Source organism: Rhopalosiphum maidis, chromosome 2 (genome assembly GCF_003676215.2).
Source record: "Rhopalosiphum maidis isolate BTI-1 chromosome 2, ASM367621v3, whole genome shotgun sequence".
Taxonomy (NCBI): Eukaryota; Metazoa; Arthropoda; class Insecta; order Hemiptera; family Aphididae; genus Rhopalosiphum; species Rhopalosiphum maidis.
The window spans coordinates 86,923,982-86,938,498 of record NC_040878.1 but is presented as its reverse complement, the minus strand read 5'-3'; the positions used below and the strand labels follow the sequence as shown (position 1 = coordinate 86,938,498).

General features: G+C 28.3%; 1 protein-coding gene across 4 annotated transcripts in view; it reads left to right on the top strand.

The window, feature by feature from the left end:
* Positions 1-14,517, top strand: part of LOC113554109 — a 60,542-nt gene that overhangs the window by 16,224 nt on the left and 29,801 nt on the right. The window contains exons 3-4 of one of the 4 annotated variants that reach the window (XM_026957803.1): positions 9,112-9,144; positions 9,907-10,150. The exons of 2 other annotated variants lie outside the window; for them this stretch is intronic. In XM_026957803.1, the coding sequence (XP_026813604.1) occupies positions 9,112-9,144; positions 9,907-10,046 (173 nt within the window). In that variant the 3' untranslated portion in view covers positions 10,047-10,150. Of the gene's footprint in view, positions 1-9,111; positions 9,145-9,906; positions 10,151-14,517 lie in introns of those variants that run through there. One more of the 4 variants, XM_026957805.1, reaches the window with a different exon arrangement.

The following is a 14,517-nucleotide window of genomic DNA, read 5'->3' as shown; positions in this document are numbered from 1 at the left end:
ACCCTACACAGCCAATGTCGTGAAACAATTTTTGGGCTCATTTGGATGAGATGTTTTGAACCGCCCTCCGTATTCCCCGACCTGGCGCCTTCAGATTACCATTTGTTCACTTCCCTGAAGAAGCACACGGGTGGAAAAAAATTGTTTACTGTCGAGGAGGTGAAGGGGCGGTCGAGAAGTTGTCAAAGGAGGTGGGGGCAGACTCGATCGACATTATTCACAAGAAAAATTCTTGTGACCACAGTTTTCAACGTACTGAACTTGTTATGGTCTTGTTATAAAGAAGAGGAGTAAGCTATACGGTAGTGTAGCCAACATAGTAGAAAAATATTCCCTATGGCCATGAGAGCCTCAGTACACTTACTTTCTGGACACGCCTCGTATTTAAAAAATAATATAGTATATTTTTTTATTATAACATTATTTTTTTATGTTATTTACTTTTTTTGATGACAGCATTTTAATTTTACATTCGGAAGCAAAATATTTTTCGAAGTATTATTACGATACATAAAAATCGTAATTTGGAAGAGAAGGTACTTCATAAAAATATTTATGACATTTTTCATTTTTCCTATAAATAAAAATAAAAAATTATAAAATATGCAATTAAAACAAAAAAATCTTTATAATAACATGCATGTGTAGACAAAAACCTGAAATACGCAATGAACATTTTTAAATTTTAAATTCTTATTTAAAAAAAGAAATATGTATTAAATCCGATTTCTCCTATCTGTTTCTCAAACAAATATGCAAATGCATTAATTTCCGAGTCTTGATTGTATGTATTTAAAGTTAAAGTTTGAAGAGTAGTAAACCAATATTTTTCAGGGGAACCCAATACTTCTCCACTCCCCTTACTGAATACTAATTTGAATTTCGATTTTGATGTATAGAAATACTATAAAAATAAAATTGCTGCAGAATATATAATTTATATAATTAAAAATGTATAACGTCATTCAAAAAAGGAAAAACTTAAAAATTATAATTTTTAGAGATGTTATTTTAATTCAACTGGAAATTATGTGAAAAAAAAAATAATATTTTCTATAAAATAGTTAATAGGTTTTAAAATAAATGAGTGTTGTTCGATAAAAAAATCACTTAGTATAATATAGTGGATCGCGGTGAATTGGTCGTGAATACAATTGGTCGCCGAACGAACTTTTTTAGATTTTTAATTATTTTATTACTCTAGGTTATATGACCGAATTTTATGTTTATTATTTTAGAATATTTAAGTATTTGTATTGTTTTATTTTTAAATAACGGACAGTTCATCCAATTTACAATGAGATCAACAGATATAATAATGTTTAGGTATACTATGAAATGTTTCATTAAACGATATACACACGAGATCATTGAAGTGGTGCGACAATAACTTTGATAAGCTTATACAGCCGTTATTGACTTATCGTCATCTATTCCGTTGGTCGTACCAATTTTTCATTACATACTTGTATTTGTTAGTCGATACTGATGCGATATTATGTCTGTCAATTATTTTTTATTGTTTAATAATAAAATTTGTAAAAAGTGAAAAAGGCAAAAATAAATAAATTTATAACGGTTATACGTATATTTTTGAAAAATTTGAAACTGGACAAAAGTCTTTATGGGAATGTCATCAATATAAAAAAATGAAATGTAAAGGCCGCATTCATTCCAACAATGATAAAATACTTAAAGAAATATCACATAACCATGTACCAGATTGTGAAAATATAGAAGCAGCCAAGCCATTAATCTGATAAAAAATATTGCTACACAAAATGTGGAATTGAGCACTCGTGCTGTAATTAGTTCAGCTTCGACCTCTGTAAGTTAATAATATTTATTCAATTTACTGACTACCGTATTAATAATAATAATATAAAATAGTATAAAATACATTACTTAATAATTTAAATATATTAAAAAAAAATTTTAAAATATGATTAGGTTTTGGAATACATACTGTTATTGATAATAGATAGAAAAATACTACAAATGAAACAATTAATTTAACTATCTAAAGAAACAAAAGAATTTTAATATATTTGCATTTTTTATTAGCATTATGCTTGAAAATTATATTTAAATACCAACATTTTTATTCAAATAATTATCTAGATAATATTATAATATAATTATAATGCCCATCAATACACAGGCGCGATTTTTTTTTTTTTTATAATTTATTAACAAAATAAATTAATATAATCTATATTATTCAATTAAAATTTAAAAACAAATAGGTAAATAAGAGTAGAAACAGAATAGATATTATTATAAAAATACTTAAATATTCTAAAATAATAAACATAAAATTCGGCAATAAAATAATTAAAAAACTAAAAAAGTTTGTTCGGCGATCAACTATCTTTGCGATAAATTGTTCGCAACTAATTCACCGGATACCTAATATAGTATATTACAATATGTATAAATATTTAAAAACTAATTAAAAAAATAATTTTTTGCAGCTAATGAACGTACGTTTTATTTTTTTTATCTTGTATATAATAATATTGTATATTGGATGAAATGTGGCTTAAAATTTTTGATTTTGAGACGAACATTTTAAAGAATATGTGTTTTTATTTCATTTTTAGGAATAGTAAAAATTATTTTATCTCAACGTTTTCAACTCTACAATACATCAGACCAAATCATCAAATTTGTTTTTTATTGTTCGGTGCTGGCATTCGATAAAAGTAACTCCATACCCTGTTTCAAAAAAGAATAATCAGTCGGTCGTCCGATTGTTGTCTAGGATGAAATACGATTGTAGACGTTTTACCTTTTTCGCAACACGATTGCGGACAATCACTATATGACTCTAGATATTATTTTAATACAATTACATAAGTAAAAAAGGCAAAAAATCAAAAAAAAAAAAACAACAAAAACAACAAAAACCAGCGCTAAATTTTAGATTCTGAACGGAGTGTTTTTTTATTGTATGTCATAACGTTTTGGAGTAGTAATAGTTCTTTGATTTTTAACTTCAGCCCCTCTTTAAAAAGGAAAATTAATCTAGTTGGTACATTGGGGGGTCAAAAATAAAAAAATGTTCTGTACTTTTCAAAAGCATTAAGAAACAGGAAACCCTCTAAAAAAGTAACGGAAAAACGAGAATTGTTACGCATAACCAGTATTCGACAAAATCGATTTTTTTATTTCGCTGTAATTCAAAAACAAAACATTGTAAATAAAATTTTCACTAAATCTTTATGTTAACGTTATCTATTTACAATTAAATTTTCAAAATATTTTGACTTTTTATGCTATTTATAGACAATTTAAATTTTCGATTTTTCTATGTTTTTTTTTGAAATGTCTATAAATAAAACATTGGCACTCTAAAAATCTTTGAAATTTAATACATGGTTTATTATATATTTTAATTATCATAGTAAAAAATATCAAAAATCGTTAGTCACAATTTTTGTTAATAAGCATTTAAAGTTCAAATGTTAACGAAATAATATGTCAAAATCACGGAAATTTGCAAGGAATTTTGAAGTTGAAAGTTCATAACATGTTTGTAATTTATACCTAAGGTTAAAAAACCTAATAAAAAGTTTACCGTAACTTTTATTCAAATAATTGTAAATAAAAAATTAAAGTGTTAATATAGAAAAATTTTTACGACCATATGAAATTTAATTTTTACGAAATCACGTAAAATAACGATACTTATATTAAAATTTAAATATTGATAATAATACATCCTACTAATATTAACCTAGACTGACAAGTCATCTCCGTTCAGAATCGTTTTTCATATAAAATGATACCTGTCATTGCATTCAAATTGACTACATCCATTATAGTAACCAATTCTTCATCTCGACTATACAGCAGAGCGATACCCACTTTTCCACCGTTTTTAAATTTATATATTTTTTCTTCTATAGTAACAACTAATTGTTTTTAAATACTGTAATACGTTAGTGATTTTTAAAATAATTATTGCTCTGAATAGTTAATTCAATTCTATCTATTAAATCAGTTTTTGTCATCAATTTTTCCAGGCCTTTGTTTTTTGATGAAATTATTATCTCCGTGTGGGCTTGAGTTTCTTTTAAAATCGATATAACTACATGAATCGGCGGATGCTTAGTGTTATGAAATTGACTATTAATGTCCGGTGAAAACTTTATAAGCCAATATTTAGTACGTCATTTGTTTGTATTTGTTTGATCACGCTCAGAATTTATCAGTTCACCTCGGAAAATTGGTTTCCACAAATAAATTACGTAGGTACTGAATATTGGTAAAAACAAATTTGCAAAAATTGATATACGGGGGGCTGAAACGTACGTCATAACTACATTTAAATATGAATTTGGCGACCGTCCGATACGTCCATAGTCGTGTCATTTTCGGGGGTCCGTCGTTAAACTGTAATCGTCCGGAATCGTGTTATTAAAAAGGTTGCCTTGATAAGAACCGTCCTCAGACATGTATCATTGGTTTTCCAATATCCCTCATCTCTCACTAACGACCAGTACTTTGGTGGCTCTCAAATTATATATATAATAATATTACTATTGAGAATATTAATCGCAAATTTTCGTAGGTTAGGTTATCTTTGGGAAATGTCAGTTTTGCTAACCTAACCTGCTAGTGTGGGTACTTTGGACTTCCCAATACTGTGAAGCGGTCAGTTGGTGTACACGAAAAGTGATAATTCTCTTTTAAGACAGGGTATAGTCATTCGTGTTATTATATTTTTAAAAACCTCTGGTCGATCCCAGTTTATTTTAAAACGTTTCCATTATTCAAAACTTACAGTTCAATTAAAACCAATTGATGGCTAAAATTTTTTTAATTTTGATATTGCAAAAATCAGTAAAACACATTAATTTATTTTTATTTTTTATATTTCATTATCATTTACAATATTAGAATAACTTTTTGTTGCAGGTAAACAAAAAAGTAATAATTTCATTTTTTCAAATTAATATTTAATTAGTTATTTAAATGATACTTTAGAAATACAACTATTATTTTATTAAGATATATATATAAGTAGAACTTTTTGGTACTAAACTAGTGTTGAAACCAATAAGTTCTTTCTATATTATAAAATTAATTAGAGATTGCCAAAAAATAATTTCATATTATATTAATTGTGTACAAATGTAATAACAATTTTATGGTTTAATGTTATAATTATTGAAATACCAAAACGTAAGACCAAAATATTTCAAACTAATTATTGAAAAAAATAAGTTAACAACCAAGTGGTTCATGAAATTTTTTTATTTACTCTAAAAGAAGGCATTATAGTTTGAAGTTTAAGTAGTTTTTCATCAAAATGTCAGTACATTTTAAAACTCTGATAGTTCATAAATTATATTAATAATGATAAAGGTCTGTTTTGATATAATAATATTAAACACATAATTTATTCTGTAGAGGGTTAATAATTATGAATATTTTATAATAATAAAATTATTATTTTTTTAAAAAAATTATGACAGTAATCAAAAGTACGTAAAAAGTTTTATTTTCTAATAAACAAATAAAATAAAATTATCATATTTGATTTTACATTTATGAATGTAGAATCGTATAAATATCTAAGTATATAATAATTGTATAAAAACTGCAAAGTGGTAATATATTATATAATTGTAACATTGTTACATCTCTATAGTGAATACTTTTCATGTAAAATTGAAGTTTCTTTGTCGTTAAAAAAAATTCTATACGAACCAGAACCGTTATTTCTTCCTCTAGTATATTTGTCAAAAAGCTTAGCGAAGATGCGCATTGCTAGTTTAATAAACTTTTCAAGCCTGCTGCGCATCATATTTATTGAATATATGGACATTTGTTTGACGTAACAGCATAAACGTTTTAGTTTTATGCTTATTTAACATTAAGCTATTTGACGTCTAAACATGTCTGATAACTACAATTCGGTTATAAAAACAACTTATTGTTTCCAAAACTATCTTATAATATTTTAATACCTTATGCGAAACTATGTTGTTTATTTAATTCATTTTTTAACACTGAATCCATTCGAGTAGATTTTAAAATATGTTTTCGGATTGAAAAATACAATATGATCGGTTTTCTTGAAATATGGTTGTAGAATCTACGAGTTTCTATAGGATCTAGGTATTTACTTAAAACCTAGGTTTTCATTTTAAATAATAACCTTTGATAGGGTGAATCATTAAGTTTTGCTAAACGTCTTAAAACGCGCAGGCTTAAGTGAGCTATTAATATCGTGATTTGATTAATACTTACCTAATAGAAAGCAATTTGTAAAGAGTTCGTGGAATAAAATTTTGTTTTCCTGACGTCCCTTCGGGTGTGCCGCGACGAAGCAATCACTCTCTTAATGTTTTTAAATTATTTATTAATGGTAGTAAGGGAAATTTCTTTTAAAGGCGGATGATGGGACTTTTCATGAAAGTCATTTGAATTGATGATTATTAATGGTTCAATAATGATCTTAACGCAATTGTGAAATAGATTTTGACTACGAAATTATTACTCAATATACAATAATTTAGCTGTATTTAATTCTATAGCTGAGGAATGGGCAACAGTAGCCCACGGCCCATACAATTTTCAACTGGCCCAGTGGCTCGTACTACACGTCAAATTACTTTATGATTTTTATTGTAAAATGTAGATATGAATTCTTATCTATTATTAAAGTATAAATTTCAATTATAAATTCTATTTATATTTTTTTGTTCTTTCAAATATGTTCTCTGGCCCGCAAGATTTTCATTTTCAAAAAATTGACCTTTAGTAGCATTGAGTTGCATATCCTTGCTATAGATCTCTTTTTCCGATTATCTTTGATTACAATATTAATATATTTAAGCTTAAACGGGCAAGAACCTAGATTAGGTTAGGTTAGGTTATTAGGATATAGATCAGTTAGTGGCATTCGCATACAATTTTTGTTTTCATATTTTAGAGTGCATACAGAATTTTTATTTTTTACTATAAAATTAATCACAAGCAAAATGTAGTTATTTATTTATTTACGGGCCCAAAAGAACAATACAATAAAATTAATAGTGATTTAAATTTTAAAGCAGATAGGAGTTCTTGTAATATTTAGAACAATAATGATTTATTAGTTATCTTTACATTTTTATATTAATCCTACCTAGTATCTAGTGGATTTATTCCTTCGAAAATGAGATGACACGTCCGTTATGTCAAATATTATGCCACCTCATTTGGAGGAATGAACCATTGGATTGGACAATGCAGAAATGTAAAGAGAACAAAAATTCTCTACTGTAAGTAGGTTAGGTTGGTTGTAGGTTAGTCTACATATTGATAAAATTATATAAAAAAAAATGCTAGGTGTTCGAGGTGCCTATAATATTGTAAGATATTATCATAAAGTATAATATTATTTATTAATTATTATGTTTATCATATTATTCTAGATTACATAAGTAAGTGCATTATACATATTTTAATTTGATTTATGGAACGTTTTAACTCAATGTATGAAATTTGTGTCTCATAACTTTTATAATGATCATCATTCTTTTAAATTTTCACCGCTATATGGACTCACATATGTGTCCAATGTAAACGACTTTGGTGTGCACATACGCGTATCCTATCATTTTAAAAATCAACAAAAGCTTTTATCAATAATGTGATATAATATCATAAAATGGTAAATAATTAGACAAATCCAAAGAGACAATAAAAAAAATTATATGATAAATATTAAAGCAAAATAATTTATCTGATTTTTCAGGGTTCCCAAATTGTCATTATTTGATAAACTGCAATAATAGTTCATTATCGACTATTTGGGAACCAATCACTAACTTAATTAACTAATATCTGCTTATTTATAAGTATAAATTTGCAGTGTAGAACATAGTTTATATTTGGTTCTTGAAACCAACCATTGACAGATTTCTACACGGTATTTAAAATGTTATGGTCCGAGTTCATTGATATTGGAAACATATTTAATTTACTGTTTTGCTTTGGAATTTTTAACCTTTATTCTTGGTTAATTTTACGAGTACGATGTATAACTATGAAAAATCAAAATTGCTCCTTGGATTTTTGAAGCATACGCTAGTTTGAGAAGGGACATTATCAGAGGCGTGGCGTTAAGATTTGGCGTCTAGGGCAAAATTAAAAATATTCGCCCCCTATTTTATTTATCGTTATGCATTCATGCATTTCAATTTTTTTTAGCGCCCCTTTAAACCATGCGCCGGGGGCATAATGTCACATTATATCGACATTGATGTCATAAACTCATATAAATATAAACTACAATTTGAAAAGTATTATCAATATTTCATGCATATATTATTTCTTTTGATATATAATTAATTTACAACAGACAATTTTAAACGTGTGTGTGTATACACATATTTTTATTTTATACTTGCTACGGTAGGATCAGATATAAATTATATCACATTAAAATAACAATTTATCAATTTTATTTTTTAGTGGATATAGTTAAGCGTACGTATATATTCTTGATTTAATTGTGTGTACTTTTAATAAAAATTTTGTAGGATATTGAGTTACATTTTGACTTATGAAAACATCTTTATCGACATTTATTGAAATAAATAGAAAATTTCTAATATCAATAAATAACTCAATAAGAGTTAAAATATTTAGAAAATTATAACGAGTGTATGAATTATTCGTAAAATTATTTAATACAAATTTTAAGTAACTACGCTTTCACAAAAAAGCACAATCAATTTTGTCAAATATTTATATAGTGTAATAGTTTTTTTAAAATATTTTTGCGTTTTTCTGGTTATTAAGTTATTTTGATAACTATCGATAATTTTTCACCTTAATCCTCCTAGATCCAATTTTCTACAAGAAACCACCCTCAAAGTAGAAAATCAAAGTATTTTAAATACACTAATTTCACGTATCCCATGAAAAAAAAAATCAGATTTAATACACGATTATACTAAACGACAATCAGAAAAATAGATTTATGCAATTATCCCATCTATCAATTTTCTTGATATTTTTTAGATGTAATTTAATATTTCTACACTATTTATATAAATAATTATAAGGTTATATTCTAGAATACTATCACAATGTAGTTTATTTTTACAGTGATTTCAATAGATTACCAAAAAAATTTTGGAGGTATGTATTAATGTGTACCAATATCAGTTATAAATACTAGAATATTACCTATGTAATGTATATTATAATCATGTTATTTATTGCGAAATAATAACTGAGTTATTTAAATAATTTGTATTTATGTTAATTAAGTACAGGGTGTTTCATATAGAACGCAGTTTTTGAAATTCTGGGTAATTTTTTTCTTGTTAGGCTGGTGACACTGTTCTAATAATTTATTTTATGTGTTGTTTTTTTTTTTTAAGTTTTTACTTCGTGTCCCCCCCCCCAACCATAGGAATCGTTCGATATATTTTCTATTTTGAACTTAAACCAGTGGATCGTAGTATCATACTAAACGTAGGGTATTCGTTAGTGGATTTTAACGAGGTGACGTCCTGACGATTTTGTAAAAACAATCAAATGCATCACGTCGAGTAACCGTTTGGTGTGGCTTTTGGGTAGGTGGAGTGATTGGCGCAATCCCTTTTGAAAATGGAGAAAAAATTAATAGAGATCGTTATCGTGTTTCAAACTTAAACCTTAATTCGTAGTGAAACAATATGTATCATGTATAAATGTATAATGTGTTTCTTATAAAATTAAAAACTGCGTTCCCTATAAAATTGCGTTATGCTGTACGCATAATTTATTATTAGGATCAGTATTGTCCTCAGGGTTTTTGGTAACACATTATTTTCATATTAATTGTAAATACATTAGTTTTAAGATAATATTACGTTGGTAAACAATCAACCAATCTAATATCCATTAATTTTACAGTTTTTTATGGCGTCCGTACAAGATTTTTGGACGAATACTGTATGGAAAAGAATCATAATGAATATAATATTCGGTCTAATTTTTATGGAAAAATTTTCCGAGATAGTTATTCCAATGGCGAACGTGAGAGACAATACTAACCTAATCAACCTCCGTAGTTGATTAAAAAAAAATAAAAAAATATTTTATATACATTTAGATTTATGTTATAATTTTGTCATTAAATGGAATATAAACGCAAAAACAGAAATTAGTACAATTTTTTTTACAATAAACCATTTTTGTCAAAATAAATTTTGGTTTTTGTTGTAATTAATAACTAAATTAATAAAAAAAATAAATATTGCGTTAATATGTGTTAGCGATACTAGAAATAATAGGTCATGAAACCGATCACCAAAATGTTCCACACGCTCCATTACCTGCTAACCGACTATTCCTTTGGGTGATTGTTAGTTCCTACACCATAGAATAAGGTACGTATGTATTATGTAAGTTTCTACACTGCATATATTATTAATAATAGTTATATTATCATATATTACTGTCATACATTTTAATCTAATAAAACACAAAAACAAAAAAATTATATTTTATGGGGCTTATTTTAGAAACTTAAATTTTTAACATAATCGTATTAATTCATATTTTTGTTATGAATACTCTACTATTTTTTGATTTATAAAATATAAGTGCGTAATATGATGGGCACACTCAATTCGGTTTATGTGGGTAGGCGAAATAACAACACAATCGCAGTTGGGGGTCACGAGTTAACTTTATTTTTGTCTTTATAAAAAAAAGTATAGGAAAAAAATACAATCACAGTCGCGCACGTAAATGCTCAGGGATACGGCTTAGCACCAGTGGAGTGCGTAGCTTTATTTTTGGCTTAATAAAAAAAAAGCAATATGAGTCGCGCACGTGAATGCAAAAAAAAGATAATGACTAAATAGTAATAACAAACACGAATGGCGAACGAGAATCGCGGTGACGGGTCGACGTCGTCGGGTTCGTGGGTCACAGCGACGATGCTGAACAGAAAAAACAATAGGTGGCTGATACGGTGAAGTTAACAATACGCGTAAAGGTAATAGACTGACGACCGGCCGGTTCGCTACCGGTTTCCGGTACCATATTAGCGCTCCTATGCCGTTGTCGGCCGGGGCGATGGTGTCGCCTTACCGTGGGCTGGTGGGTTGGTAAGAGCCAACGCGGCGGAATCTGTCGTTTGAATTCAAATTCCGTTTTCCCGGGCCCGCGTCACCATTTTGTTGTTGAATTGTATTTTTTTCAATTAGTTAGAAATTCGTTGGTCTTACAATTTGGTATCACAACATTTATAATATTGAACCATTAGTATTACATTTTTACACAGTTAATTTTATATTAAATTACTTTTTGGTTCCAATTATTTTTACCATGTGGGTAGAATCTATTGCCCTATTGGTGTTAAAACCAATTAACTAGTGTTAAAACTAGTTTAGAACCAATAATGATTTACATCACAATAAAATAATAACGGTCTTTATAAAAAATCATTTAGTTAACTATAATTAATTATCAATTTGAAAAATATAATAATTACATTTATTTTGAACTGCAAAAAAAGTTATTATGATTGTGAGTGATAAAGTAATATAAATCTTCTTCTTCCTTAGCTTAACGGTCCCTGTAGGACCTGAGCTGCCACAAGCAATTCTCTCCATTTTTCCCTTTCCAATGCCAGGTCAACTGTCATATTTCTTCCCAGCATTTTGATATCTTTCTCTACCGCATCTTTACACCTCGTTCGTGGTCTGCCTATGGGTCTTTTTTTGTATGGTCTCCGTTAGAACTTTTTTTATTATGTCATTATCAGCTCCCCATACATGTCCAAACCATTCCATTCTCTTAATTTTTATGTACGACGAAATATTGGGTTTTAAAAATAGTCTGTATAGATCTTCATTCTTTCTTCTCTCAAAAATTCCTATTTCTGTATTGGGCCAAAAATGTTTCTAAGTACCTTTCGTTCGAATATTGTCAATCTGTTGTCATCACCTTTCGTTGAGGACCATGTCTCACACGGATATGTGATTACTGGTCACAGATAGCTTGTATAAAGTAAAGTTTTTGATTTTCTTGACAGTAATTTGAATTTTATTAGCTTACTTATACTGTAATAGCACCGGTTCCCACTAGCTATTCTTTCACTTATTTCTCGGTGCATGTCATTTTTACTATTTATGTTCACTCCTAAGATTTGAAGTTTTCCAATTTTTCAAAAGTTAGATTACCTACTTGTAAGTTATGTTGATTTTCGTTGCTTCTAGAAAGAAACATAAATTTAGTCTTCTCTTGATTTACGCATAGCCCCATCTTTTTACTAGCTTCCAACAATTCAGATGTAGTTTGTGTAATTTCTTGCCTGGTGTTACCTAATATGACTATATCGTCTGCGTACGCTAGTATCAATTTATTCCCTACTACCTCCACCTATTGTCTTTGGGTTAATTTTCTTATTACCTTCTCTAAACCTATATTGAATAATGTCGGGGACAAGGCATCGCCTTGTCGTAGCCCTGAATTAATTTCGAATTCTAATGATAGCTCTCCTAAAAATTTTACTTTACACATGGTCTTGGCATTGCAGAGTTTTACCATATCAATGTATTTCTTTGGAATACCAAAGCTAATCATGGCTTTCCATAACTCTTCTCTATGTATGCTATCGTATGCCTGTTTGTAGTCGATGAATATCATTTATAAGTCTTTATTAAATTCGTAATGTTTTTCCATTACTTTTTGAGAATGAAAATTTTATCTGTTGTTGATCTACCTTTTTTGAAACCACATTGGTATCTTTCAACGATCTCTTCAGCAAAAGGAGCTAACCTCTCTAACAGGATTGACGATTGTATTTTGTAACAGGTATCTAGTAGGGAGATTCCTCGGTAATTTTTTGTTTCTAGTATATCTCCTTTCTTAAATATTGGAGAAATTATGGCTGTATTCCATTCTTCAGGTATCTGTTGTTTTTCCCAAATTATGTTGATCAGTTTCCATACTTCATTTTTCACTGCTTCTCCGCTATTTTTCACTACTTCTGCTACTATGTGGTTTTCTCCAGGTGCCTTATTATTTTTCAGTTTATTAATCGCCGCGTTCGTTTTCGATCTCGAAGGTGAGCTAATGTATGGATCCACTGAACTATATTGTATATTTATGTGTTCATTTGTTTTAGTTGTTGTATTTCTAAGTAGTTAATCGAAATAGATTTTGAACTCTTCTGTCACTTCCCTTTTATTTGTGACCAGCTCCCCTGCTTGATTTTTTATCATTATAGTTTGTTGTTTAAAACCTTGTTTAATGGTATTACTAAAATTGAAAAAATTTTTAGGATTTTATCTGTTCTATTTCATTTCTTCGATCTTTCTTTTCTCTTCTAGTCTTTTTTTCTTTTCTTAGTATTTTATTAGCTTTTTTTCTACTCGCTGTGTATTGTTCTATATTTTCATTTGTCGGGTGTTTTAGTGCAATTTCTCGTAATTTATTTTTTTATCTATAATTTCTTTGAAATTCGCATTAAACCAGGGTTTCTTATTAGTACTTTTGCACATTCCTAAGCACTTTTTTTCTCCAGTTGAAACTGTCGTTTGTATATTTTTTCATGTATGTTCTATATTTTCTTCGTTACTTTCAGTTATTGTTTTTAATATTTCATCATGTGTGGTTTGGCTGTAATACTCGTGTATGTATTCATCTCTGAGTTTTTTAATAGAGTATTTTATTAATGATTTTATATTAGTTGTTCTTCTTTTTTCTAAAAGTCTTAGTGAAAATCTTGGTATGAATAAATAGTGATCAGAGTCTGCATCGGCACCCCTGTAGCTTCTGACATTTTGTATGCATCATTTCTGTTTATTTTGTATCATTATATGGTCTATTTGGTTCTTTACCACTCGATTTGGTGCTATCCATGTTTGTTTATAAATGTCTTTTCTAGGAAAGTATGTGCTACTTAAGGTTAATCCTTTAATCATACAGAAGTTAACTAAGCGTGTGCCATTGTCATTACTTCTGTCATAGAGATTTTCTCAACCTATGGTTGGTTTGTACATCTCCTCTCTTCCCACTTTAGCATTTAAGTCTCCAAGTTTAATTTTGACACAGTGATTAGGTATTAAATCCCATACTCTGTCTAGTTCTTCGTAAAAACTTTCTTTGATATTCTCTCCTTTTTCCTTCATTGGTGCGTAGCAGTTAATTATTACTATGTCAAAGATATGTCCTGTTAACCATATATAGCATATGCGTTCACTTATTGCTTGAAATGTTTTGACATGTGGTAAGATAGGCTCATTTACTACAAATCCTACTTCATTTTCGTACATTCCGTTTCTGTTATCACTATAGAAAATTGTTTTATCATCCTTTTTTATGTTTCCTTCATCAGGCCATCTAACCTAATAAGTAATATAAAGATAAAAGATAAATACAATAATTTAAAGTTTTTGTTAATTATCGCTATTTCAAAATAGCCAGTTGGAGTTCATTTTAAAAATTTAGTGACTTATAGAATTTAGTTGAACTGTAAGATTTATTTTTTCAATAATGGAGACTGACTTT